This window comes from Tiliqua scincoides, chromosome 15, assembly GCF_035046505.1.
Source record: "Tiliqua scincoides isolate rTilSci1 chromosome 15, rTilSci1.hap2, whole genome shotgun sequence".
In the NCBI taxonomy this organism is placed as follows: Eukaryota; Metazoa; Chordata; class Lepidosauria; order Squamata; family Scincidae; genus Tiliqua; species Tiliqua scincoides.
The window spans coordinates 1,452,264-1,476,888 of NC_089835.1; the positions used below are offsets into that span (position 1 = coordinate 1,452,264).

At 49.0% G+C, this 24,625-nt stretch overlaps 1 protein-coding gene across 2 annotated transcripts in view; it reads left to right on the forward strand.

The window, feature by feature from the left end:
* The window catches only part of MAP4K2 (mitogen-activated protein kinase kinase kinase kinase 2), a 48,183-nt gene that overhangs the window by 9,614 nt on the left and 13,944 nt on the right, over nucleotides 1–24,625 (forward strand). For both annotated transcript variants that reach the window (XM_066610242.1, XM_066610241.1), the window contains exons 3-17: nucleotides 1,152–1,242; nucleotides 1,951–2,015; nucleotides 3,780–3,835; nucleotides 6,486–6,533; nucleotides 6,769–6,811; nucleotides 8,706–8,778; nucleotides 9,405–9,536; nucleotides 17,520–17,582; nucleotides 20,228–20,309; nucleotides 21,084–21,191; nucleotides 22,146–22,224; nucleotides 22,810–22,868; nucleotides 23,238–23,281; nucleotides 23,659–23,697; nucleotides 24,375–24,411. In XM_066610242.1, the coding sequence (XP_066466339.1) occupies nucleotides 1,152–1,242; nucleotides 1,951–2,015; nucleotides 3,780–3,835; nucleotides 6,486–6,533; nucleotides 6,769–6,811; nucleotides 8,706–8,778; nucleotides 9,405–9,536; nucleotides 17,520–17,582; nucleotides 20,228–20,309; nucleotides 21,084–21,191; nucleotides 22,146–22,224; nucleotides 22,810–22,868; nucleotides 23,238–23,281; nucleotides 23,659–23,697; nucleotides 24,375–24,411 (1,019 nt within the window). The remainder of the gene's footprint in view (nucleotides 1–1,151; nucleotides 1,243–1,950; nucleotides 2,016–3,779; nucleotides 3,836–6,485; nucleotides 6,534–6,768; nucleotides 6,812–8,705; nucleotides 8,779–9,404; nucleotides 9,537–17,519; nucleotides 17,583–20,227; nucleotides 20,310–21,083; nucleotides 21,192–22,145; nucleotides 22,225–22,809; nucleotides 22,869–23,237; nucleotides 23,282–23,658; nucleotides 23,698–24,374; nucleotides 24,412–24,625) is intronic.

Genomic DNA, 24,625 nt, shown 5'->3' on the forward strand with positions numbered 1-24,625 from the left:
ACCCACCTAGCTTTACATGATTTTTTTAAAAAGGTGATTTAGAAAGAAATAATTTTTTAATTATTTACAAGTAACATTTTATTTATTTGTTTATTTACTCGTTTGAGAGAAAAAAAACCTCAGTCCATTTCTTGTAATGAGATAGCCCTAATGAATAGCCTCCAGGCTTGAGGGGCTTAGTTCTATGATCCAGCTTTCACCTATTCCCACTATCTGTCACTGATGGCCTTGGAAAAAAGCACACCAGAAGAAAGATGCTCAAACAGTTATCTCCTTACATTTCCATAAGCTTGCAAATGGCAGGAGCTCAGCTCTTTGCAGGGCAGTTAGCAGTTCTCTGATTTTTCAATAGCCTCAGGGCTTGAGGCAATCCGTTATCTGATCACCTACGATTTCATTGGAAGCTCTGCGGGACCCACCTGAAATTGGGTCATGACCCACCGAATGTGTCCCAGCCCACTGTTTGAGAAATGCTGCACCACACCAAGACCATGACATGACACCAAAGACCACGGAGCAGAGACTCAGCTCTGTGAGTAGGGCTCCTATCAGCTCCTGAAGAGACCACACATCTGCCTGGAGCCTCCTACCACTGTTTTTAGCGCTCCGTTGTCCTGAAGCCGGAAGTAACTGGTGGCGACATTGTGTTGCTGCCAACTACTTCTGGGTGCCAAGCTCTGCACTGGCAGCTGGATGGGGCATTGTGGCAGTGTTAAGTTTGGGGACCACTGGCATAGTGGCTAAGGCTGCAACCCTGTATGCACTTACTTGCAAGTTATATTGACCTGGGGGCTTAATTTGGAGTAGACATGCACAGGATGGTGCTGTAAGGGCGGAACTGTGAGTTGGGGCTGCCCCAGGTGGAATCTTGCCTATGGTGTGAATTCTTAGGAGGTGGGAGCATGTTACTTCTTCCTGGCCTCAGTCTTCCCCATCTGCAGTATGGGGATAAAAATACTTGCCTTGCAGCATTGCTGTGTGAAAGCTTGCATCAAAATTGTACTGGGGGGAATGTTTTCTTGCCGTGAAAGCACAATGCAGGTTGTCAAACTGGCAAAAGATGTTGGGATGTGAAGCTTGCCAGAAAAATGAAGAGAGAAGAGAGCCCCGCTTGGGACAGAAACCATCTCCCAATTTTTTAATTTCCTTAGGTGACGATATCGGATCCATTCAGCAAGAAATCACGACCCTCAGGGATTGCCTTCATCCCAATGTTGTGACGTACTTTGGCAGCTACCTCAGGTGAGAGAGACTGCTCCAGAGAACTCTTTGCAAGAGAGACTTGACAGTCACGCCGGGATGTTGTGAGTTCCGATTGAGACAGGATAGACAGCATTTCCTAAGCAGCTTAATGTGGCAAAAATTCACTGCAGGGTCATGGGGGGAGGCCCTGTTGAGCTGGAGCTTGGTGCTTAATTCAGTGATTTTCAATCTCTTTTGTCTCATGGCACACCGACAAGGTACTAAAATTGTCAAGTTTTGGAACAATTGACAAGGCACACCTTGTTGTTGTTGGTCGGCTCATATCCCCAATGGTCCTATTAATAAATGACCCTCCACCAAACTCCCGCAGCACACCTGGGGACCATTCGTGGCACACCAGCGTGCCACGGCACAGTGATTGAAAATGGCTGGCTTAATTTCTACATTGAGAAAAACCTGATTTCAAGCTGCACCCATTGTCTCAATTCAGACCAGAACAGATACATTCACACTTCCTGGCTGTTTCATGCTGGAGTTTCCTTGGTGGAAGATCTTCCCTTGTGGCCCTCTGGGGCTAAGACTGCCCCCACCTGATGCTTTTTGGGTCATCTCTGAGGAAGTGGAGAAGAAAAAAAGAAGAGACCCAACATTTTAGGGGGAAAAGGCAGGGAAAAGTCTCTTTAAAATCTGCTGTAAGTCATGGATTGATCTGGTGTGCTGATGATGTCTTTTTTTTTTATGGGTTAGGAGTGACCGCCTATGGATCTGCATGGAGTACTGTGGAGGGGGCTCTCTGCAGGAAATCTACCACAGTGAGTTGGGGAGTGGGGTGACTTGACAGGCGACACTGTGCAGTGAGGCACAAAGGAGGGTGGGATTCTTGGCCTCTGTCCCCAGCTCTGGTAGGGAATCCACAGCATCACCTGTAGAACCTCCAGCTCTTTTGATAACAAAAAGCTGTCAGTAACCATGAGGACCAGTTGCTTTCCTTCTTCCTCTTTGTTTCCCACTGCCAGATGCTTCTCCCGCCTGGCTTTCTTTCTGGCACACTTTCTGAGAGTGTGCCCATCCCATTTCACGGGAGTGAAACAAGTGCTACAGAAGCCAGCCTGGGGTAGCGATGGGGGGGGGGGGCTTTGCTGCCAGGCCAGAATTTGTGCCCCTTGCTTTTTCTGCAGTGCAGAATTCTACAGTCCACATTTGTAAGCAAAGCTTTAATTAGGGAATTGGAATGGGAATGTGTGCCTTGTTTTGTGTGTTGGTGGAGGGAGAGAATATTAAATTGGTGGTAAGAATAGTAGAGCTGTCAGTTCACAGGTCGCCTGAGTCAACCTTTTGGTCTATCAAGCTCGGCATCATTGAGCACCTGCTGGCAGCATCTTTTAGGGCAGTGGTCTCCAAACCCCGGCCTGGGAACCAGATGCGACCTGACACAAGTCTCATTCTGGCCCACGGCCTTGTCCTCAGAAAGCTTCTGGCCCACTCAACTGAACATGGCCAGAACTGTGCTCTGATTGTGTCTGCAGGGTGTTCTGAGGGCCAGAGCGGTTGAATGAATGAGCCCATTCATTCATTTATTCACTCATCTAAGTTCCAATTCTAATTTATTTAATTTATATTTAATTTATATTTAATCTATCTAATCTATATCTAATTTATATTTAAATTTTATATTTAAATTTTTTTTTGGCCCTCAATACCACAACAGATATTTGATGCTGCCCTCTGGCTAAACGGTTTGGAGACCCCTGTTCTCTGGTTTCAGAAAAGTGTCTTTCCAGCCCTATCTAGAGATGCTGCCAGGAATTGAACCTGGGACCTCTTACTTGCAAGCAGACCCTCCACCCCTCAGCTAAAGCCCATCTTCATCTCTTTCCCCCCTTTGATAAAATAGGAAGCTGTTCTGTTTCTTGACCAATCTCTGAAGCTTCACTCCACTGCCTGATGCAGGGGAACAGCTGGGGGGTGGAAGGAGATGGGAGTGGAGCTCCAAGACTTGTCATGCAGCAGGAGCAGTGATGCACCAGGTGCTGCCTTTGAAATGTTTTTCAAAGGACCTGAGCTGAGAAGCAGTGTTGGGCTCAGCAAGAGGCCAACTGAGCAGTTTGCCTAGGAACTCCTGGAATGTATATGGTAAGAGAAGTTGGTGCATATATTGCAGGTGGGGGAAGACTGAGGATGAGCTTGCCAAATGCCACCAAGTTAAGAATTCGTGGCAGAAGCCAGAGTTGAATGAGGGGAGTCTACATTACTCATCACCTCTTTCCTAAGGGAGATATGTGCATGTGGGTGGGCACAGGGCAGTTTGGTTCAAGATTGCTACATGGGGGGGGAGTTAGACTCACCTCCCCTTCTGTCTTGTCGGACCCAAATCACCCACCCAACCACTTGCTATTTAGAAAAAAGAGAAAACACACACACACACAGTGGTTCTAATCATGGTATTCCCATGTCTGTCAAAGGTGGCAGGCAAGACCCTTTCCTGACAGCTTTACATGTCTGTAGGGTGGTGGTGGTTGAGGGGAGCGTTTTACAACTGGCAGGGCCAAATTCTCACTTCTGCTTTTGTCCTGCAGCCACCGGCCCCCTCTCGGAAAAACAGATTGCCTACGTCTGTCGGGAAACTCTTCAGGTGAGCACTGCTGAATTTGGGGCACTTCTTTCTGTTCACAACACGTGTGCCTTGTCCCTTTTTTGGCACAGTTTGCAGAAATACAGAACTGCAAGTTTAATTTTTTAAATTCAGACTCGATTCTCAGGCATGAGAAGCGTAAGATGCATTTGCAGATTTTATTCTATCCCCTTATGGCAGAGGTGAGATTTTCAGCTCCGTCTCTTGCAACACACCCTGTGCGTGTCTACTGAAAAGTAAGTTTTATTGAGTTCAGTGGCACTTACTCCCAGATAAGTATGTACAGAAGTACAACCTTAGGTCCTAATTCTATCCAGTATTTCAGTGCTGGTGGGGTGTGCACTGCATCCTGTGGTGGGGAGGCAGTAACAGAGGCCTCCTCAAGGTATGGGAACATTTTTCCCTTACCTCGGGGCTGCATTACGACTGCATTGGTGCTGGAAAGTTAGATAGAACTGAGCCCTTAATCAGCAGGCCACACTATCTCTCTACTTTGACTCTCAAAGTTAATGCAAGACGGCTTCTCAGTAAGAAGCTCCCAGCTTCAGATTTGGCATCTCTTTCTCTCCCCCCCCCCCATATGAAGCCATGAACTTCTTCCCTCCACCCCATTCTGCAATCCACCCAGGCTCCCTTCAGCTTTTGGGAGGAAGTCCATTTTTCCGTTTCTCTCTGTGTTCCTTTCCTGTCTTCCAGCCGCAGAGAACGCAACAGTGGGAATTGGATGAATATTGTGGGCTGGGTTGCTCTGTGAAAGACAGGAGTGGTCTTAAATAGGGGAAGGGGACCCACACACACATACAAGCTCTTTCTCTTGTTCTGGAGATAGTTTTCCAAGACTGATTGCGGGCAGACTGGATGGGATTTACATCACATTCATAGTCTCACTTGACTGATTTAAAATACTTATATCCGACCTTTCCTTCCATAAGAAGGGGGCACTCACTGGGTGGTCCCTCAGCTGGTGCCCATTTTGACTGATCTGTGCATATAGGCACCCTGATCTGCCTTGAAGCCAGCCTCCTGACAGTATTTAGGCATCTCCAAGTGTGCAAAGGACGACATAAAGATTGCAATAACCCTGGAAGAGAAGTGAGTAGTATTATCCCCATATTTCAGATGGGGAAGACTGAGGCTGAAAGGGACAGGCTTGCATCCAAGGCCACCTCGTGAGTTAATTGCAGAGGTGGGAACGGAAACTGAGTTGCAGCTCAGTCTCTTACAGCCTGTTCTATGCACATGTACTGTGAAGTAAGTCCAGTTGTATTCAGTGGAGCTTACTCTGGGAATGTGTGCATAGGGGTATAGCTTTTGCCACTACACTACACCACCCTACCTCTAGTTCAGAAGTCCAGATACACGCTGTTTATGTAAGGAAAAGCAAACACACCGGAGCCAATGTTGCAATCATGTTCCTGCCTCTTGCCCTTTTGATTGTTCTGGAAAGCAGTTAAATTGATGTTTCTGCACATTCATAATATTGCCTCTGTCTGTGTGGACCCTGTGGGATTAGTATAATTGAGTGTTCAAAGCATTTCATGTGTACTTAACAGGGTCACTGCATGGGTTGTGCCCTTATTGCAGATGGGGAGACTGAGGCTGAAAGAGAGGTGAATGGCAGAGGTTGTGATTACATATTCTGCTTGAACTTGAGCTGACTCTGGTTTATATATACTGTGGACCAGTTTGTACATTGACAACCAGCATGTAGCTTCTCTTTATAGGTGTTCAAATATTCATTTTCTTTATCCTATTTTGTTTCTGCCAAGGAGCTGATGTAGCATTGTGCCTGAGGATCTGAGCTGCAAGTCAGGAGTTTGGTGATTTAAATCTGCTGTGAATGCTCCCTAAGTGAGATCTTGGGCAAGCCGTGCCTTCGCAGCCTCAGTCTTTCCCGTCTGGAAAATGGGCATAAAAATGCTTGCTTGCCTTACAAGGCTATTGTAAGGACAGCATCCAGATAATACATGTGAAGTGCTTTGCACCTCAGAAAGCACTGTGCAAATGCTGATATATTATTGTTAACATTTACAACCCATTGTTTTATAACACACACCCCTCGTTTCATCCTTGGAACAACCTTGTGGGGTCAGTTAGGCTACACCCCCTCTAGCTGCACCAGTGTTTCAGTGCAGGCAGTAAGAGCCCATTGAGTAGGTCCAGCTTGAACCAGACTGCTTGAGAGGTCACAACCCTTTTAATATTAGTTAATGCAATTCAGGGGCAAGGGGGTATAAATCCAGACCTGTGTTCATAAGACATGTTACTAGATTTTCATTCTTAAAATGTTTGTGAATGGTAGGGAAGGGTTTAAAATAAAAACATAGTAGCTAATTTAGTAGTTGAAACATGAACAGGTGCAGTTGTGAAGCAAGTGAGTTGTTGATCTGGACTCCCCCTGTTCAAACCTCCCCTCTGCCATGAGCTCACACAAGCTGTTCCCTCTTGGCCTCAGTCTTTCCCATCTGCAAAATGGGCATAATAGTCCTCTCCTTAAACTGCTGTAAGCACATCATCCAGGGTTGTTGGTACTCTTGGGAAGTACTTAATGCTAAATAAGATTATTGTGACCTTTTGGCTGGTCCTGATAAAGATAACTTTGCCCTGTCTTAGCTGGTGTGTAATCCTCATCTTTGTTGTCTCTTTCCAGGGTCTTCACCATCTGCATACCAAAGGAAAAATGCACAGGGACATCAAGGTGATCCTTGCAAAACCTCAGACTCAGCCAGTGGAATTCTGTCTCTTTAAATAACCATTGAGAGTGCCTATTTAAGCTACAGAGGAGGGGGGAGGGGAAGAGAGCTACAGAGGATGGGGGGGAGGGGAAGAGAGCTTTCTCCCCACCTCACCCCCTCTGCAAAAATAGCTGTCTGCTCTTCCCCTCCTGATGCCCTCTGTCTCTTTTCAACAGTGTGTTCCTTCCTCTCTTTCAGGGCGCCAATATCCTGCTAACGGCCAACGGTGATGTGAAACTCGGTGAGTTCCTCTTGGCTTTCCTTTTTTTGTGCTCGAAGCTGACCAACTTTTCCTCCTCCAGTCCTTGGTCCCAGATCCTCCTTTTTTTCTGGGCTTTGTGAAACATTTCTGTTTTCCCTTTCACATAACACCAGAACCAGGGGACATCCACAAAAGTTGAGTGTTGGAAGAGTTAGGACAGACAAAAGAAAATATTCTTTACCCAGCTTGTAATTAGTCTGTGGAACTCCTTGCAACAGGAAGTAGTGATGGCATCTTGCCTGGATGCCTTTAAGATGAGACTGGAAAATTTCTGGAGGAAAAGTTCATCATGGGTTACAAGTCATGGTAGATCTATGCAAGGTAGAGGTAGGCTGCCTTTGATTACCAGACGCAGGGGAGGGCAGCAGGATGCAGGTTGTGTCTGTTGTCTGATGTGTTCCCTGAAGTATTTGATGGGCCGCTTGGGATGCAGGAAGCTGGACTAGATTGGCCTGATCCAGCAGGGCTCTTCTTATGGTCTTATGGGTGTGTATGCATGTGCAAGAAGGATCTGGGGATTAGATTCTTAACTATGGATAGGGAGCAAACACACACACTATCCTATTCTGCTCACCTCTCCCCGATCAGGACTTTGGTGGTAGCTGCTTTCTCAGGGTCAGCAGTTCACATCACTCATGATTTTGTTCCAACTAATTGATTTTTTAAAAACATGCAATCACAAAATTCCTTTTGTTTAAAAAAGCTGGTGTGGCATAGCTTGTTGGGCCTGCTTTTCTGGGGGAAAGCCCAACCGAACACAGTAGGAATTACTTTTGAGTAAATCTGCATAGGATTGCACTATATTGCACTGACAGAGCTGCAAATCGGGTCTTCCCCATGTCCAAATTTCATCTTTGCCTAAAGAAAGCTGGTCTATTTCCCCAGTCCCTAGAAGGACAAATGGCATTCACCCCATTCAGCACATATCTCATCTGTACAGCATGTATATAGACCAGGGGTGCCCAAACCCTGGCCCTGGGGCCACTTGCAGCCCTCGAGGCCTCTCAATGCGGCCCTCAGGGAGCCCCCAGTCTCCAAAGAGCCTCTGGCCCTCCAGAGATTTGTTGGAGCCCACACTGGCCCGACGCAACTGCTCTCAGTGTGAGGGTGACTGTTTGACCTCTCACGTGAGCTGTGGGATGAGGGCTTCTTCCACTGCTTGTTGTTTCACTTCTGTGATGCAGTAGCAGCAGCAAAGGAAAGACCAGCCTTGCTTTGTGCAAGGCCTTTTATAGGCCTTGAGCTATTGCAAGACCTTCATTCATTCATACAAATTCATCTTTAATATATTCATTTATGTAAACTTATGCAAATTTATTCAAATATTAAATGTAAATTAATTCTTCCCCCCCCCCACCCCGGCCCCCGACACTGTCAGAGAGATGATGTGGCCCTCATGCCAAAAACTTTGGACACCCCTGATATAGTCCAATAAGTAGTATAGCACACTCCCTGTGTGTTACTTTGATGGAATTCTTACAGTAACCCTGTAGAGTAAGTAAATAGTATTCTTCCCATATTGCAGATGGGAAAGATTGAGACTAAATAGGAGGGGCTTGTCTGAGACCTCCGGTTTTGTTCTTGGCAGAGGCAAGATTCCGAATGGGAAAGCCTTGATCTGCATTGCAGTCCGCTATGCTCCCTTCACAGCCTGTTGCTTACGCATCATGTTCAACATGTGCCCAATAGCCTGTACACACAACCTGTGCTTTGTGTTTTCAGTTGGGGGGGCGTATTGTTGCGCTGCCTTCCAAAAATGAACGTGTGGACAGTTCTTCATGCAGAAACATGTAGACAAGACCCCTTTCTGCGTGTGTCTGTAGTGCATGAATGGCTGCATTCTCCTCTCAAATTGCTTCTTTCCCTCCTGCAGCGGATTTTGGGGTCTCTGCAGAACTGACGGCATCTGTGGCAAAGAGGAAATCCTTCATTGGGACCCCTTATTGGTAATGCACAGGGCTGTTGTGGACCCTGATCATAAAGGATCTGCTAATTTTGTGATGTCTGTTTCCCCACTTAGTGTTATCTTGGACTGCTGTGTGTCAAATGCAGGGGAACTCCCTGCTCCAAAGTCAAACGTTTCAGCATTTCAGGGTGCCATTCAGGGGAAGGCCTATTCAGGGGAAGGGGCTGTCCTTAGGTTGGATGGGAAGAATCCTAGAATAGGAGGTGGAAGGAATCTACAAGATCAGGTCCAACCCTTTAGCAATGCGCCCACTTTACAGTTTCCAAGCTAGTCAAATTCCTGGTGTCCGTTAGCGGATAAGAGAAAGGGAAGAGGCGGTCATAGAGCCAGTGCTTTCAACAGCAGAAGTTTCCTATGTTCACTCCCTCATGGAATCCTCAGCTAAGACTTGGAAAGATCTCGGTTTGAAACTTTGGACAGCTTCTGCCAGTCAGTGCCTGACAGTGCTAAGGCTAAGGATCGAGGCTCAGACTCAGTAGGCAGAAGCTTCCCATGTTTCTCAGAAGCATGCCTAACTCAGTGGAAAAGTTAGACTTTAGCCTGACTGTGCATTTGTCTGTATGGGTTCCCTTCTTCCTGAGCTCACCGTCTCTGCCTCTCATGCAGGATGGCGCCAGAAGTGGCTGCCGTGGAGAAGAAGGGAGGCTACAACCAGCTGTGCGATATCTGGGCTCTTGGCATCACGGCCATAGAACTTGCTGAACTGCAGCCACCTCTCTTTGACCTGCATCCCATGAGGTGAGGAGGCTTCTGGCTTGGGAGAGGGGAAGGGATAACCTGGCAACCCTGCCTTCCTGTCCAGAATCAGCCGGTGACATTTGATCAGACTTCTGAGCTGACATAAGCCTCCATGCCAGCTTCCTCTTGGACACTTGCGTCGGCCTGGGTGGGCTGACGCAAGCAGCAAAGTTAGGTGGGGGGGAGGTGGGAGGGAGGTGTTTCTGGATGGGGAGAGGGTGGGCAATGGGCAGCCCCAGGGGTGGGCGGGCAGGGAGTGGGAGGTGGGGCAGTTATGCCAGATCCCAACACCTGTTCCTGGGGAGAACAGAGCGGCTTCAAGCTTCACCTCAGGAGGTGGCACAAGTCCAAGGAGACTCATAGGGTTCAGTGGCCCTTACCCAGGGGTAAGGGGAAAAGTTTCCCCTTGCCTCTGGCTGAGTCACTTATGACCACTATCCTGCGCTGGATACAGCGCAAGCCTCTTGGCTTGCCTGTTCGAGCGCAGGATAGGATTGTGCCCTAACATAGGCTATGATGAAGTAGTAAAATAATAAATAATAATAATGTTGCACTTTGAGTGCACCAAGTGTGTTGTGTGTAGTGGCTTGATACTAACCTTACAACAGCTGTGTACCAGTAAGTGTTAATACCCCTGCACTGCAGGTGGGGAAGACTGAGGCCGAGAGGGAACGGGACTGAGTGCAAATCCGTGGCAGAGGCAAGATCTGAACTGGATTTGGCAGCTCAGTGTCTTTCTGTGAGCAGTAGCAGCTTCCAGTGTTAACAAACATTAAGAAGCGATTGCTGAATCACAGTGATCCATTAGGGCAACCATTTTCAACCGCTGTGCCATGCCACGAGTGGTCCACAGGTGTGCCACAGGAATTTGGGAGTGGGTCATTTATTAGTGGAATGTGAGCCCCCCACCAGCAGCACGGTGTGCCTTGTCAATTATGGGAAAACCTGATGGTGTGCCTTGACAATTTTAGCGATTTGTCAGTGTGCCATGAGATGAAAAAAAAAGAAAATTGCTGCATTAGGGAGTGAAAGAGCAGCATTTAATATCCTGCTGTGTTAATGCTGCTGTGTAAATGTGTAATGTGTAAATGCTTCTGTGCAGCATTTACGAGTATCTCTGTGTTAAATAGCAATCTCTTTTCAAACTTGGTTTTCTCAGAGGTTAAATTCCAGCTTTTGTCATTAAAAACCACAGAGAAACTGTCAGCTTGGGGAAAAACACTATTCAATGATGGCAGGAATTGGACCTGGGACCTCCGAAGACTCTGAGAGGGAGCTGCTCACTTAAGGCTTGGGTGGGGAGGAATAAATTCACCCCCACCCTCCTTGCAAGGTTGCCCAGAGTCATTCTGTGACATTTGTAAGCAATGTGACAAGGAGATTGAGCTGGCAGTGGGCAGACGCGTGTGGCCTCTGGGAACCAAGTGCCTCTGGGAACTAAGTGCCAGGTAAGGCACAAGAGTTTAGGGAGAAGGCAAGGAGAAGGCAAGGAGACCTCTGAGTTTTGGAGAAGGAGAGGAGGAGGAGCAGGAGGAGGAGGTAAGTGTACTCATTCTAACGCTTTGTCTTTCTAACTCCCTGTCTTCTAACCTTAACCTTACCTTTAAAGCAACCTTAAATCAAAATTGAAAGTTAGCACCTAAGGGAGGTACATAGGGCTACTCTGAGCAGGAGCAGAGTCCTACTCGTGAGTAAGAGCAGAGTCCTACTCGTGAGTAAGTGCCCAAGGGTCAGGCATTTAAATCAAAATTGAAAGTTAGCTGCACCTAAGGTAGCACTTAATCGAAGAAAGGGAGGAGGATAAAGTGAAAAGCAGGTTTTCTACTTGCTTAAATTAAACCTATACTTAACCCAGGTTAAACCTAATCTAAGTTAGAACATAACCTAAACAGGTCAGTAAATTGGGACACAGGATCTAGAGAGCAATAAATAATTAAACAAACCCAAATAGAAACTAGCTTGAGGTTACAAAAACAGTCCAGCCTAAGAGAACAGAACTAGGAGGGAAAGGACCTAGGAAGGGCCAATTCCCAACCCATTAAGAGCCCCAGTAGGCTACTCCAAGCAGTCCATTCAGGAGCCTGCAGAGTAGGTCACGCCCATCAGCAGCCATTTGCCTTCCTGAGCTTTTGTAAACTCACCTGGGAAGGCCAGCCCCCTTTCAATCAGGAAGGAAGGAGGGGGGAGGAGCCAGCCAGGAGTATAAAGCTAGGCAGGCCATCGCGTGAGGCTCTCTGCAGACGCGTGTGGCCTCTGGGAACCAAGTGCCTCTGGGAACTAAGTGCCAGGTAAGGCACAAGAGTTTAGCATCTGGGCAAGTTCAGCAGCAGGGCGAGGAGGCCAGGGCCCTATACACTGCCCTTCCTCTTCCCTAGAGAAAAGGGCTGCTATCCAGTGTACGGTTTTTAAAAGGACCCCTAAATAAAACAACAACAAAAAAAAAGCTATGCAGTCAGACAGCCAGCAGCAGGGTGGGGGCTATCCAGTGTTCTGCATCGAGTGCCACATGTATGATTATATGCCTCTGGGGCATAAGTCATGGGTGTGTCCTCGGTGCAAGGAGCTCCAGGGTCTCAGGGAACGCGTCCGCTCCCTTGAAGCCTTGGTGGCCGACCTGGAGAAGTGCAGGCAGCCAGAGGAGGACCTTGGGGAGACTTCTGGGGACGATCAGGCTTCGTCCCAACCTCAGGCGTGCAGCTCCTCGGCTGCCCGGGTGGGAAGTCTCGGGACTGGAGGACGTCATCCTGGAGAGGAGGGAAACAATCCCCTAGGGGGGACCCCTTCTCGTATCCGAGCGCACTCGGGATACTCCTCGGCAGGAGGGGGGTCGGGGGCTTCTTGTAGTGGGAGATTCGATTATTAGAAACGTAGAGAGGGGGGTTTGCGACGGATGTGAGGACCGCATGGTGACTTGCCTGCCTGGTGCGAAGGTTGCGGACATCACTTCTCGTCTAGACAGGCTAGTAGACAGTGCTGGGGGAGAGGTAGCGGCTGTGGTGCATGTCGGCACCAACGACGTGGGCAAGTGTAGCTGGGAGGTCCTGGAGGCCAAATTTAGGCTTTTAGGCAGGAAGCTGAAAGCCAGGACCTCAAAGGTAGCGTTCTCTGAAGTGCTACCTGTTCCACGCGCAGGGCCAGCTAGGCAGGCGGAGATCAGGGGTCTCAATGCGTGGATGAGACGGTGGTGTAGGGAGGAGGGGTTTAGATTCGTTAGGCACTGGGGAACGTTTTGGGACAAGCGGGGCCTGTACAAGAGGGACGGGCTCCATTTGAACCAGAATGGAACCAGACTGCTGGCGCATAACATTAAAAAGGTGGCAGAGCAGCTTTTAAACTGATCCCTGGGGGAAGGCCGACAGGAGCCGAGGGGCATCCGGTTCGGGACTCCTCATCCCTATGGGATGAGGATGGGGAGGTTAGAGAACAACAAGACAAAGGCAGGGTAGGAGAAGAAATTGGCAAAGGTAGCGTGATGGGATGTGATAGACGGTTTGGCACAATGAGAGGATGCGGGGACAAAGGAGCGAATAAGCAGCCCATCCTGGGGCATTCCGTGTATAAATGCTTTTATGCGAATGCCCGAAGTCTACGAGCAAAGGTGGGAGAACTGGAATGTCTGGTGACAAGGGAAAATATTGACATAGTGGGCATAACGGAAACCTGGTGGAATGCGGAGAATCAGTGGGATACCGCAATCCCGGGCTATAAACTCTACAGGAGGGACAGGCAGGGGCGTGTTGGAGGTGGGGTGGCCCTTTATGTTAAGGAAGGGATAGAATCCAGCAAAGTAGAGATTGAAGGTGGGTCCGACTCCACCGTAGAATCTCTGTGGGTTAAATTACCAGGCTTGTGCAGCGATGTAATACTGGGGGCGTGCTATCGTCCTCCAGACCAGAAATCTGATGGGGACCTTGAAATGAGGAAACAGATCAGGGAGGTGACAAGGAGGGACAGGGTTGTAATCATGGGGGACTTCAATTATCCTCATATTGACTGGGTCAATTTGTGTTCTGGTCACGATAAGGAAACCGGATTTCTTGACGTGCTAAATGACTGTGGCTTAGATCAGCTAGTCACGGAGCCCACCAGAGGACAGGTGACTCTGGATTTAATTTTGTGCGGTACGCAGGACCTGGTTAGAGATGTAAATGTTACTGAGCCATTGGGGAACAGTGATCATGCTGCGATCCGTTTTGATGTGCACGTTGGGGGAAGAATACCAGGCAAATCTCTAACAAAAACCCTTGACTTCCGACGGGCGGACTTCCCTCAAATGAGGAGGCTGGTTAGAAGGAGGTTGAAAGGGAGGGTAAAAAGAGTCCAGTCTCTCCAGAGTGCATGGAGGCTGCTTAAAACAACAGTAATAGAGGCCCAGCAGAGGTGTATACCGCAAAGAAAGAAGGGTTCCACTAAATCCAGGAGAGTGCCCGCATGGCTAACCAGCCAAGTTAGAGAGGCTGTGAAGGGCAAGGAAGCTTCCTTCCGTAAATGGAAGTCTTGCCCTAATGAAGAGAATAAAAAGGAACATAAACTGTGGCAAAAGAAATGTAAGAAGGTGATAGGGGAGGCCAAGCGAGACTATGAGGAACGCATGGCCGGCAACATTAAGGGGAATAATAAAAGCTTCTTCAAATATGTTAGAAGCAGGAAACCCGCCAGAGAAGCGGTTGGCCCTCTGGATGGTGAGGGAGGGAAAGGGGAGATTAAAGGAGACTTAGAGATGGCAGAGAAATTAAATGAGTTCTTTGCATCTGTCTTCACGGCAGAAGACCTCGGGCAGATACCGCTGCCCGAACGGCCCCTCCTAACCGAGGAGTTAAGTCAGATAGAGGTTAAAAGAGAAGATGTTTCAGACCTCATTGATAAATTAAAGATCAATAAGTCACCGGGCCCTGATGGCATACACCCAAGGGTTATTAAGGAATTGAAGAATGAAGTTGCAGATCTCTTGACTAAGGTATGCAACTTGTCCCTCAAAACGGCCACGGTACCAGAAGATTGGAGGATAGCAAATGTCACGCCTATTTTTAAAAAGGGAAAGAGGGGGGACCCGGGAAACTATAGGCCGGTCAGCCTAACATCTATACCGGGTAAGATGGTGGAATGCCTCATCAAAGATAGGATCTCAAAACACATAGACGAACAGGCCTTGCTGAGGGAGAGTCAGCATGGCTTCTGTAAGGGTAAGTCTTGCCTCACCAACCTTATAGAATTCTTTGAAAAGGTCAACAGGCATGTGGATGCGGGAGAACCCGTGGACATTATATATCTGGACTTTCAGAAGGCGTTTGACACGGTCCCTCACCAAAGGCTACTGAAAAAACTCCACAGTCAGGGAATTAGAGGACAGGTCCTCTCGTGGATTGAGAACTGGTTGGAGGCCAGGAAGCAGAGAGTGGGTGTCAATGGGCAATTTTCACAATGGAGAGAGGTGAAAAGCGGTGTGCCCCAAGGATCTGTCCTGGGACCGGTGCTTTTCAACCTCTTCATAAATGACCTGGAGACAGGGTTGAGCAGTGAAGTGGCAAAGTTTGCAGACGACACCAAACTTTTCCGAGTGGTAAAGACCAGAAGTGATTGTGAGGAGCTCCAGAAGGATCTCTCCAGACTGGCAGAATGGGCAGCAAAATGGCAGATGCGCTTCAATGTCAGTAAGTGTAAAGTCATGCACATTGGGGCAAAAAATCAAAACTTTAGATATAGGCTGATGGGTTCTGAGCTGTCTGTGACAGATCAGGAGAGAGATCTTGGGGTGGTGGTGGACAGGTCGATGAAAGTGTCGACCCAATGTGCGGTGGCAGTGAAGAAGGCCAATTCTATGCTTGGGATCATTAGGAAGGGTATTGAGAACAAAACGGTTAGTATTATAATGCCGTTGTACAAATCTATGGTAAGGCCACACCTGGAGTATTGTGTCCAGTTCTGGTCGCCGCATCTCAAAAAAGACATAGTGGAAATGGAAAAGGTGCAAAAGAGAGCGACTAAGATGATTACGGGGCTGGGGCACCTTCCTTATGAGGAAAGGCTACGGCGTTTGGGCCTCTTCAGCCTAGAAAAGAGACGCTTGAGGGGGGACATGATTGAGACATACAAAATTATGCAGGGGATGGACAGAGTGGATAGGGAGATGCTCTTTACACTCTCACATAATACCAGAACCAGGGGACATCCACTAAAATTGAGTGTTGGGCGGGTTAGGACAGACAAAAGAAAATATTTCTTTACTCAGCGCGTGGTCGGTCTGTGGAACTCCTTGCCACAGGATGTGGTGCTGGCGTCTAGCCTAGACGCCTTTAAAAGGGGATTGGACGAGTTTCTGGAGGAAAAATCCATTATGGGGTACAAGCCATGATGTGTATGCGCAACCTCCTGATTTTAGGAATGGGTTAAGTCAGAATGCCAGATGTAGGGGAGAGCACCAGGATGAGGTCTCTTGTTATCTGGTGCTCCCTGGGGCATTTGGTGGGCCGCTGTGAGATACAGGAAGCTGGACTAGATGGGCCTATGCCCTGATCCAGTGGGGCTGTTCTTATGTTCTTATGTTCTTATGTTCAGCATAGGTTTAGCCATCTGGGGCCCTGTGTTTTTTTTGTGTGTGAAATGTGGGTGCTGAACTAGATTGGCCTTTTAGGCAGAAAGTATTTTTGTAATGGAGATGAAATAAATAAAGGACTGTAACTCCCATCTTAACACCTGCTTTTGCGTGCAGAAGATCCCAGGTTCAGTTCCGGTGAAGGCTGCGAAATGCCCCTTGCCTGAAACTCTGGAGAGTTGCTGCCAGTCAGTGCTTGACAACGCTGAGCTGTACTGACCAACGGCCTGACTCGGTCTGGCAGTGCTGTGCGCTCATAACTAAAAACAGCCCAGACACAGATTGAATGAGCTGCACGCTTGACTGAAGAGTGTCTGGAAGCTCCAGCCACCCCTGTAGCAAAGTCACAGGTAGCGCTGACCATGTGACTTGGGCAGATGAAACTCTGCCTACTGACTTCAGATCATCCATCCACTTCACTCAGCGTTGTCATGGCAGCAGCTCCCCAGGGGTGGAGACAAGGGTCTTTCCCAGCTCTGCTTGGAGATGCTACTGAAGATTAAACCAGGCCCCAGAGTTTCAAAGGGTCTTTTCCCAGCTCTGCTAGCTGATAAGTGACGTCCCTTGGGAGGTTTCCAGGGGAGAGAGGAAAGCTCCTGTCTCTTCTGCAACTGAAAATGACCTGCCTGGGTAACCAGGTCATACTTCTGGGTCACTGTGCCAGTTTGGATTGGGAAAGTCATGAATGATGAAATGTAGCTGGAGCTGATGAACTTGGAGTAACAGAACTATTATTAGCATTTGAGATTGGGAATTTCAGGCTGGTGGCATTCTGGGTTGCGCAGCAGGAAATGCTGGAAGCCTGCAGTGTCTGGTAAGGCTGGCTGTCTTGGCTCCCATAGCTGAGTTTGGACATAGGGGGAGTGGGGCATGTTGAGCAACTTCCAAAACCACTGCAGGCTTAAGCTGCTCTACTTAGGTGGTGTAAGCAAGAGAAGAATCGTCTATGTTCTGTTCACTGATTTCTTTTAGGGCACAATCCTAACCTACTTTCCAGCATCAACATAAGGGCAATGCAGCTCTAAGGTAAGGGAACGAACATTGCCTTACCTTAAGGAGGCCTCTGTGAGTACCACCCAACTGCAGGATGCAGCACATGCCCTATTGGCACTGCTATGCCAGTGCTGGAAAGTTGGTTAGGATTTGGGCCTTATTGTATTTTTACCTGGCTTTCGAATCCAGTTAAACACCAAAATAAGATTGAATGTGTCCATGTTCCTTGACTGCTTCTTCCCCTCTTACAGTATCTGAACATTCTGTGACATCATAGCCAGTGCAGCCAGTGGGAGGGCAGGGATGATCCCAGGCAAGAGAGTCAATATTTAGCTGTATGTAAACTGCCTGTGAGTGGAAAAAGTGGTAATGTTCTGTTTTCCCCTCTTTGCTTCTAGGGCCTTGATGATGTTGTCAAAAAGCAGTTACCAGCCCCCCAAGTTAAAAGACAAAGCATGTTGGTGAGTACAGACCCTCCACAATCTGCTTCATAGGGGAAGGGAGCTTCTTTAGAGCACGGGTTTGCACTAGAACAGGGGTGTCCAAAGTTTTTGGCAGGAGGGCCACATCATCTCTCTGACACTGTGTCAGGGGCCGGGGGGGGGGGGGAAGAATTAATTTACATTTCAAATTTGAATAAATTTACATAAGTTTACATAAATGAATATATTAAAGATGAACTTATATGAATGAATAAAGGTCTTGCAATAGCTCAAGGCCTATAGAAGGTCTTGCACAAAGCAAGGCTGGCCTTTCCTTTACTGCCACTACTGCATCACAAATGTGAAACAGCAAGCAGTGGAGGGAACCCTCATCCCACAGCTCACGCAAGAGGTCAAACAGTCGCCTTCACGCTGAGAGCAGTTGCATCGGGCCAGTGCGGGCTCTAACAAATCTCCGGAGGGCCAGAGGCTCATTGGAGACTGGAGGCTCCCTGAGGGCTGCATTGAGAAGCCTTGAGGGCTGCAAGTGGCCCCTGGGCCGGGGTTTGGGCACCCCTGCACTAGAATGATGCCCCAGACAGAGTCAGACTCTGCTTTTTCTGGCTCAGGACTCTCAAGCACTGGCTGGCAGCAGTCCTCTTGGATTTCAGACAAGGACTTACCCAACCTTACCTGGAGGTGCTAGGAGGATTGAACCTGGGACTTAGTGGCATAGCTGAGGAGAGGCAGGGGGGACATTGCCCCAGGTACCACGCTCTGAGGGGTACCTGGGGCAATGAAAATCAAAAGTGCCTTTCAGAGTCCTCTAAGACACCCTCTCAAGGCATGGTGCCCAGGGCCCATGGTGCAGAAGGGACCCAGTGCTCCCCCCCACACACACAGGCCACTGCAAGCCACTTTCAGTTTTTGGCGAAAAACCGAAGTGTCTTTTAGAGGCCTCTGAAATGCCATATGGAGGGTGGTGTTAAAATTGGGGGGGTATTATGGGGTATGTGTCCCTGGGTGTCAAATGCCTTAGCAATGCCACTGCTAGAACGTTCTGCATGCAACACGACGGCTTTATCAATGAACAGCAATTGGACTACTTGGAAATTTATGGTGGACCACCTGTGGCCCGCTGATAGCAGATATAGCAGTCCTTGCACGGGACTCTGGGGTTGGTCTGATCCTGCAAGGCTCTGAATACTCTTTAACAAAGGTGCCTGTTTGGGATTCTGGAATATAGATTATCTAGGCCTGGTGTTGGGCATCCACTCAGGCTTGGGGCACCTGAAGCACGTTGGTGGAGTCAAGCAAAGAAAATGCAATATGAAAATCAGGCCCCCGGCCATCTGCTTCAAGGAGTTGTACGTGTGGGGGAAGATCTTGTTTATCTAGCACGTGTTTGCAGGAGTGGAGTACGATGTGTTGGTCTTAATTTTAAAAAATGTTGATACAGTGTGCTGTTTTACAAAGTGTTCATGAAGCAGGTAACATAGCAAAATAAAGGAAGAGATGAAAACTGCAGGTGTGAGAGATGCAGAGGGGAAGCTTTGGCTGGACTGGCCCAAGGCCTCTTGGCTTCTCTTACTTGGTTTCCTTTGCTTCCCATCTTCTTCCTGGATTGGAAGAGGATCCTCTCTTCTGCTCTGTTCCCCTCTTCCGTTTCTGTCGCCCGAGACGACTGTCTCAAGGCCCAATCCTAAACAGTGCACACCAGCTTACTGCCGGCATACGCTGTTGCAAACGTGCCATAAATCACATTTGTGAGACCCCAGCACTGGTGGAGCGCTGGTGCTAGCTCAGTGCTGGTAGATCATCGGTGCTTTGCTGCTTGGCGGTCGCACAGACCGCTGGTAGTTGGGGGCATGGGGGAGGCAGGGAGGAGGCATTCCGGGGCAGGGAAAGAGTGGGGAGGAGGTGTGCTGGGGAGGGGGCGGGAGGGAGCTCTCCTCCATGTTGGGTCCACCGCCCAACCCGGAGGCTCTTGATTCTACTGCAGGGGTGCCCAAACCCTGGCCTGGAGGCCATTTACGGCCCTCGGGGACCCCTAATCCAGCCCGCAGGGAGCTCCCAGTCTCCAATGAGCCTCTGGCCTGCTGGACACTTGTTGGAACCCACGCTGGCACGACATGATTACTGTCGGCACGGGAGCCAACTGTTCAATCTTTTGCATGAGCTATGAACCGAGGGCTCCCTCCACTGCTTTCTGTTTCATGTCTGTGAAGCAGCAGTGGCAGCAAAGGCTGGCCTTGCTTTGCACAATACCTTTTATAGACCTTTAACCATTACAAGACCTTCATTTGTTCATATAAATCCCATAACATATTCATTTATGTAAATTTATTCAAATTTTAAATGTAAATTTATTCTTTTTTTCCTGGCCCCTGACACAGTGTCAGAGAGATAATGTGGCCCTCCTGCCAAAAAGTTTGGAAACCCCTGTTCTACGGCAACCCAAGGGTCCTCCTTACCTGGGGGAAGGGGACGAAAGTCCTCTTCTCCCAAGGCACCGTCGGCACTGCCTGGTCAGCACTCGCACTGACCAGCCCCGCACTGGGGCAGCCCCGCACTCTGGGGCAGCCCCGCACTCCGGGCAGCATAGGATTGGGCTGCCATCAGCCTCCTCTGTGGGCTGGTCCTGCCCCTTGACTTAAATTTCCCTCTCCTCCTTTTTTCTCCAGGTCCACAGATTTTCACTATTTCCTCAAACTTGCCCTGACCAGGAACCCCAAGAAGCGTCCCGTGGCAGAAAAGCTCCTTCAGGTGGCTGAAACTGGGATGTAGGACTCTACCCTCGGAAAATTTTAAATGCCCTTTTAGAGAGTGGCAGAAATGTTAAGCAAAATGATCTTATCAGCTCAGCCAGCTCAGGTGCTGCTCCACACCTGTTGCCCCCTCCCCATCTGTGAATATAAGCTTTCTCTGCTCCCCGGGGGGGGGGGGAAGCTTTTGTTTGTGTTTGCTGAGAAACAGTTCCTTGGAGTGAAAGAAATTGGAAAGATCCATTCACAGGCTTCCTGGATCATATATTATTTTGGCCCTCAGATTACCAGTGGAAGTGATTTATTCCAGTAAAGACTCTTATGCTTCTATCTAAAATACTTACTCACGCCTGGAACATACAGTGTGGAGTCAGAGCTTTGGTCTACCTAGCTTAGTGTTGTCAAGCACTGACTGGCAGCATTTATCCAGGGTTTCAGCCAAGGGTCTTTCCCAGCTCTGTCTGGAGATGATGGCACATGGGATGTCCTGCATGCAAAGTGAGGGCTGTACCACTCAACTACAACCCCATCTCCACTGAGCTTCTTCCTGCTGAGTCAGGCGCTTGGTCTAACTAGCTCAGCATTGTCGAGCACTGACTGGTAGTGTCTCTCCAGGATTGCAGACAAGGGGCTCTTTTCCTATCCCTATCTGGAGATGCTAAAGGGAATTGAACCCAGGACCTTCCTCACAAAAAGCAAGGGCTCTACCATGAGCTACAGCCCCTCCATGAGAAATCTAAAAGGGGGATTAACCATTCTCTGCGTTTTCCTCCAGCACCCTTTTGTCTGCCAGCCACTTTCCCGCATCTTGGCGATTGAACTGTTGGACAAAGCCACAAATCCTGACCTGGCAGCCACTGCCCTCGATGATGGGGATTTTGAGGTACAGTCCCGAGGGAAGGGGGTTGGGGAGGAAGTCTTGGTTCCTAAGCTAGAACAACACACACAAGTATTTCTTTGCGCAGTACAGAATGAACATACGGGGTTCTGAGCCAATATTGCAGAAAGTTCTTGGCCTTAAGAACACAAGAAGGGTGCTTCCTGATCAGCATTTAATCTAATCTAGCACCCCATTTCCCCACAATGGCCCACCTGTTGCCTCTGAGAAGTGCATAAGCAGAAGATAAAAGCACCCCCTCCTGCTTTTGCTACCTGAGATTGCAGTTCTAAGCTGGACCTGGAGGTTCCATTCAACCTTTATGGCTAGTAGCCTGTATAGCTAGTAGCCGTGTGCTCCATAAGTTTCTCTCTGTCATGGATGCAGGTCGGTGTTTCTCAAACAGTGGTAGTCATACCACCAGTGGTATCCAATCCCCAGACCCCCGCCGCTTGGCAGTGAGACCCCCAATGCAGCATGACAAGCAGCAGTAGGAGGCTCGGCTCGATGGGCAGAGCTCCAGTGCGTGCTTTTCACGCTCTCGAAAAAGCCCTCCCGTCTGCCCTGAGCCTCTTAGTGGTGTCTCTTGCATTGCATGTGGACTCCCAATCTGGAAGTAACTGGTGATTACATCATCACCAGTTATTTCTGGTGGTACTTCCAATAGGTGGACAGTGCAGAGTGGGATGGTGGGGGGCAGACGTGGAGAAACGCTGGCCTGGGCTTTGCAAAAGGGTGCGACCAATTCTTGGATGTGCCTGCGTGTGGCTGTTAGCAGTGATTGCTCAGTGGAACCTTCAGTCTGCAGAGCAGTATACCTTGTGCAGCGGGGGAGGGTGTCACTGCGCCTTGCTTGTGAACTTCTTAGGGGTGTTAAGAGCAGAATGCTACAGATTTTGTCCTAATCCAGTGTTGCATTCATGTGTGTGTGAAATGAAAAGTAAATGTGTTCCCTCTCAGGCTTACGAAGTCTTCCCTGACAAGATACGTTCACACAGTCAGCCCGGGCAAGCGGAAAGCAGCCTTGCAGAGATCCAGCGTGAGTTTCAGTGGTTTATTGCTTGATGTATTTTATATGGTGCTGGATGGGCAGACTGAGCGAGTCTGGCTGATCTGAGGCCAGCAAATGAACTTTGCAATGAAACAGTCAGTTATCCCACTATCCTTCCCTACCACTCTGCCCTATGCCTGAGTATGTCTTCAGCAACTCCAAGGGCATAAACCTTTCTAGAGGGGATGAAAGAGTCTAGGGGCCCAATCCTATCCACTCTTGCAGTGCCGGTGCAGCCATGCCAATGGGGCATGTGCTGCATTCTGTGGTGGGGAGGTCGTCACCAAGGCCTCCTCAGTGTAAGGGAACATTTGATCCTTTACCTCAGGGCTGCACTGCGGATGCATCAGTGCTGGAAAGTTGGATAGGATTCGACCCTAGGTTTCTGGATTCCCACACAAAAAGCCAGGACCCTTATGGATCTCTCTTGGCATGTGCCTTCATGTGGCCTTTGCACGAAAGATTTCAGGGGTGTTTGCACGGGTGTGTCTCCAGAAAGTTACATGAATGGAGAGGTTTGGGTTAGGCCTGCACCCGAGTGGATGGCTAATGGTTTTGAAAATGTCTTTGTAGTTAATCGGGTAAAATTTGCCCCTCCGCTGAGGAAAGAAATGGAACCCTGGTGCAGTCTGGTAAGTGGTGTGTGTGTGTGTGTTTTAGTTCCCTGGACTTGAAAATAAAGAGGGGGAAAGGAGCAGAAGTTTGGGGCAGAGGAGATTGGTGGGCTGCAGCATCTCTGACTCTCTAGTCCAACTCGCTACTCTTCTGCTCTGATGCTGAAGGAGGCCCACCTCCTCTGAAATGTTCTCATCTTTTTTGAGTCTAAGGAATGGTGGAGCTGGTGGCTGGTTTGCCATAGGGTAAGGGGAGGGGTGGTGTTTGGTGTGCTGTGTTGGCCCCCAGGGAGTCTTGGACTGGCCCTGATTCTGGCTTAGAGAAGGGTGGGGACCTTTTGTCATAGCCTAAACTGGGTTCCTGTTGTGTGTTCTGTCTGTTCGCAGAAGGAGGAGGAGGAAGAGAAGTGGATCCTCTTAGGAGATGGAGAGTAAGTAATTGGTGGTGACTGGGAAGAAAAGTGGAAAAGTGTGTTTCCTGCCCAGCTGCTTGGCATTGGATTTCGTCCTCATTTTCCTTTCCTTCCTGCCCGCCTGTTGGCCTTCCTTGCCTTGAATTCTTGCCCATCCGGCAGCTGTCAACTGCAGCAGCCTTTTCCCAGCATCAGCTGTCAAAAACTGTCGCTTGTCAGAGGCACAGGAAGCCTTCCAAAGAAAAAGGGCTGCTCTCTTAGGGGTGTGGATTAGTAGCAGGTCAGAATCAGGAGATGTGACAGCCAGGTGTGGGGGAAGCTGTTTGTCAAGTGGGGAGGGGAGCAGTCCTAGGCGGCTGTGTGGTTAGTTGATATTTCTGTTTTAATTTCCCCAGGAGTCTCCTTCAGTCAGTGGAAGAAGCGCTAGAGGAGAGGTGAGCAAGGCATGGCGTGGAAGTGGGCGTTGAAAGCGGTCTTTGATGATTTATTCATTGCAGCTTGTCGAACATTGACTGTCAGGCAGCATCTCTCCAGGATTTCAGAACAAGGATCTTTCCTAACCACCAGAGACCGAACCTGGGACCTTTTGTACGCTAATCAGGATGGGACGGGTCCTCTTGTCAAGCTGCCACTTTAGTTGTGATGTTGTGGCTCTGGCACTCCTTCCCACGCCAGGCCCGGCAAATCAGTCTCTCCTCCAATTTACATTTTTCCTCTCCTTCTGGCTTCGGATAAGTTTAGATTGACGGTGGCAGAGAAGGGGGGGGAATGGGGCAGTGTGTCCCAGATTTAATTCAGAATGTGTTGGGAGTGGGGGTTAAGTCGAAAAAAAGAAAGGGATGCTGAAGATCAGACCCGCATACAGTTTCTCCCTCTTCACCCCAAGGTTGCTGTGACAGGCTTAGATTACTTTGTGAGGAGGGGAAGGTGCTCTGTACATGCTCAGGAACAACTTGCTCTTTGTGTGTTCCAGGCCTGAACTCCAGCAGTGACAATAGGTTTTGGGACTCGGCACATTGCCTTGCGTTGAGCTCCAAACGCACACCTTCCAGGGATTTCCCCCCACCCCACCTTCCCTTACATTTTGGTATTCTTTTCTGTTCACCTGCAGGAGCCTCACGATCCGACCAGCATGCCCTCCCCAGCAGGTGTGTGCCAGCCGCCAAACTTCCATCCATCCCTTTTTAACCACCCCCTCTTGCCTGCATACAGTGGGCCCTCCTTATCCGCGGGCTTGAACGACCACGGATGCCTCCTCACAGCTCAGATCAGGACACCTCCAGGAAGCCATTTTCAATTTGCATCTTTTGAGGCAAATGGAGGAAGTGAGGAGTTGAGGCAAAGGAGGAAGGTGTTTTGAGG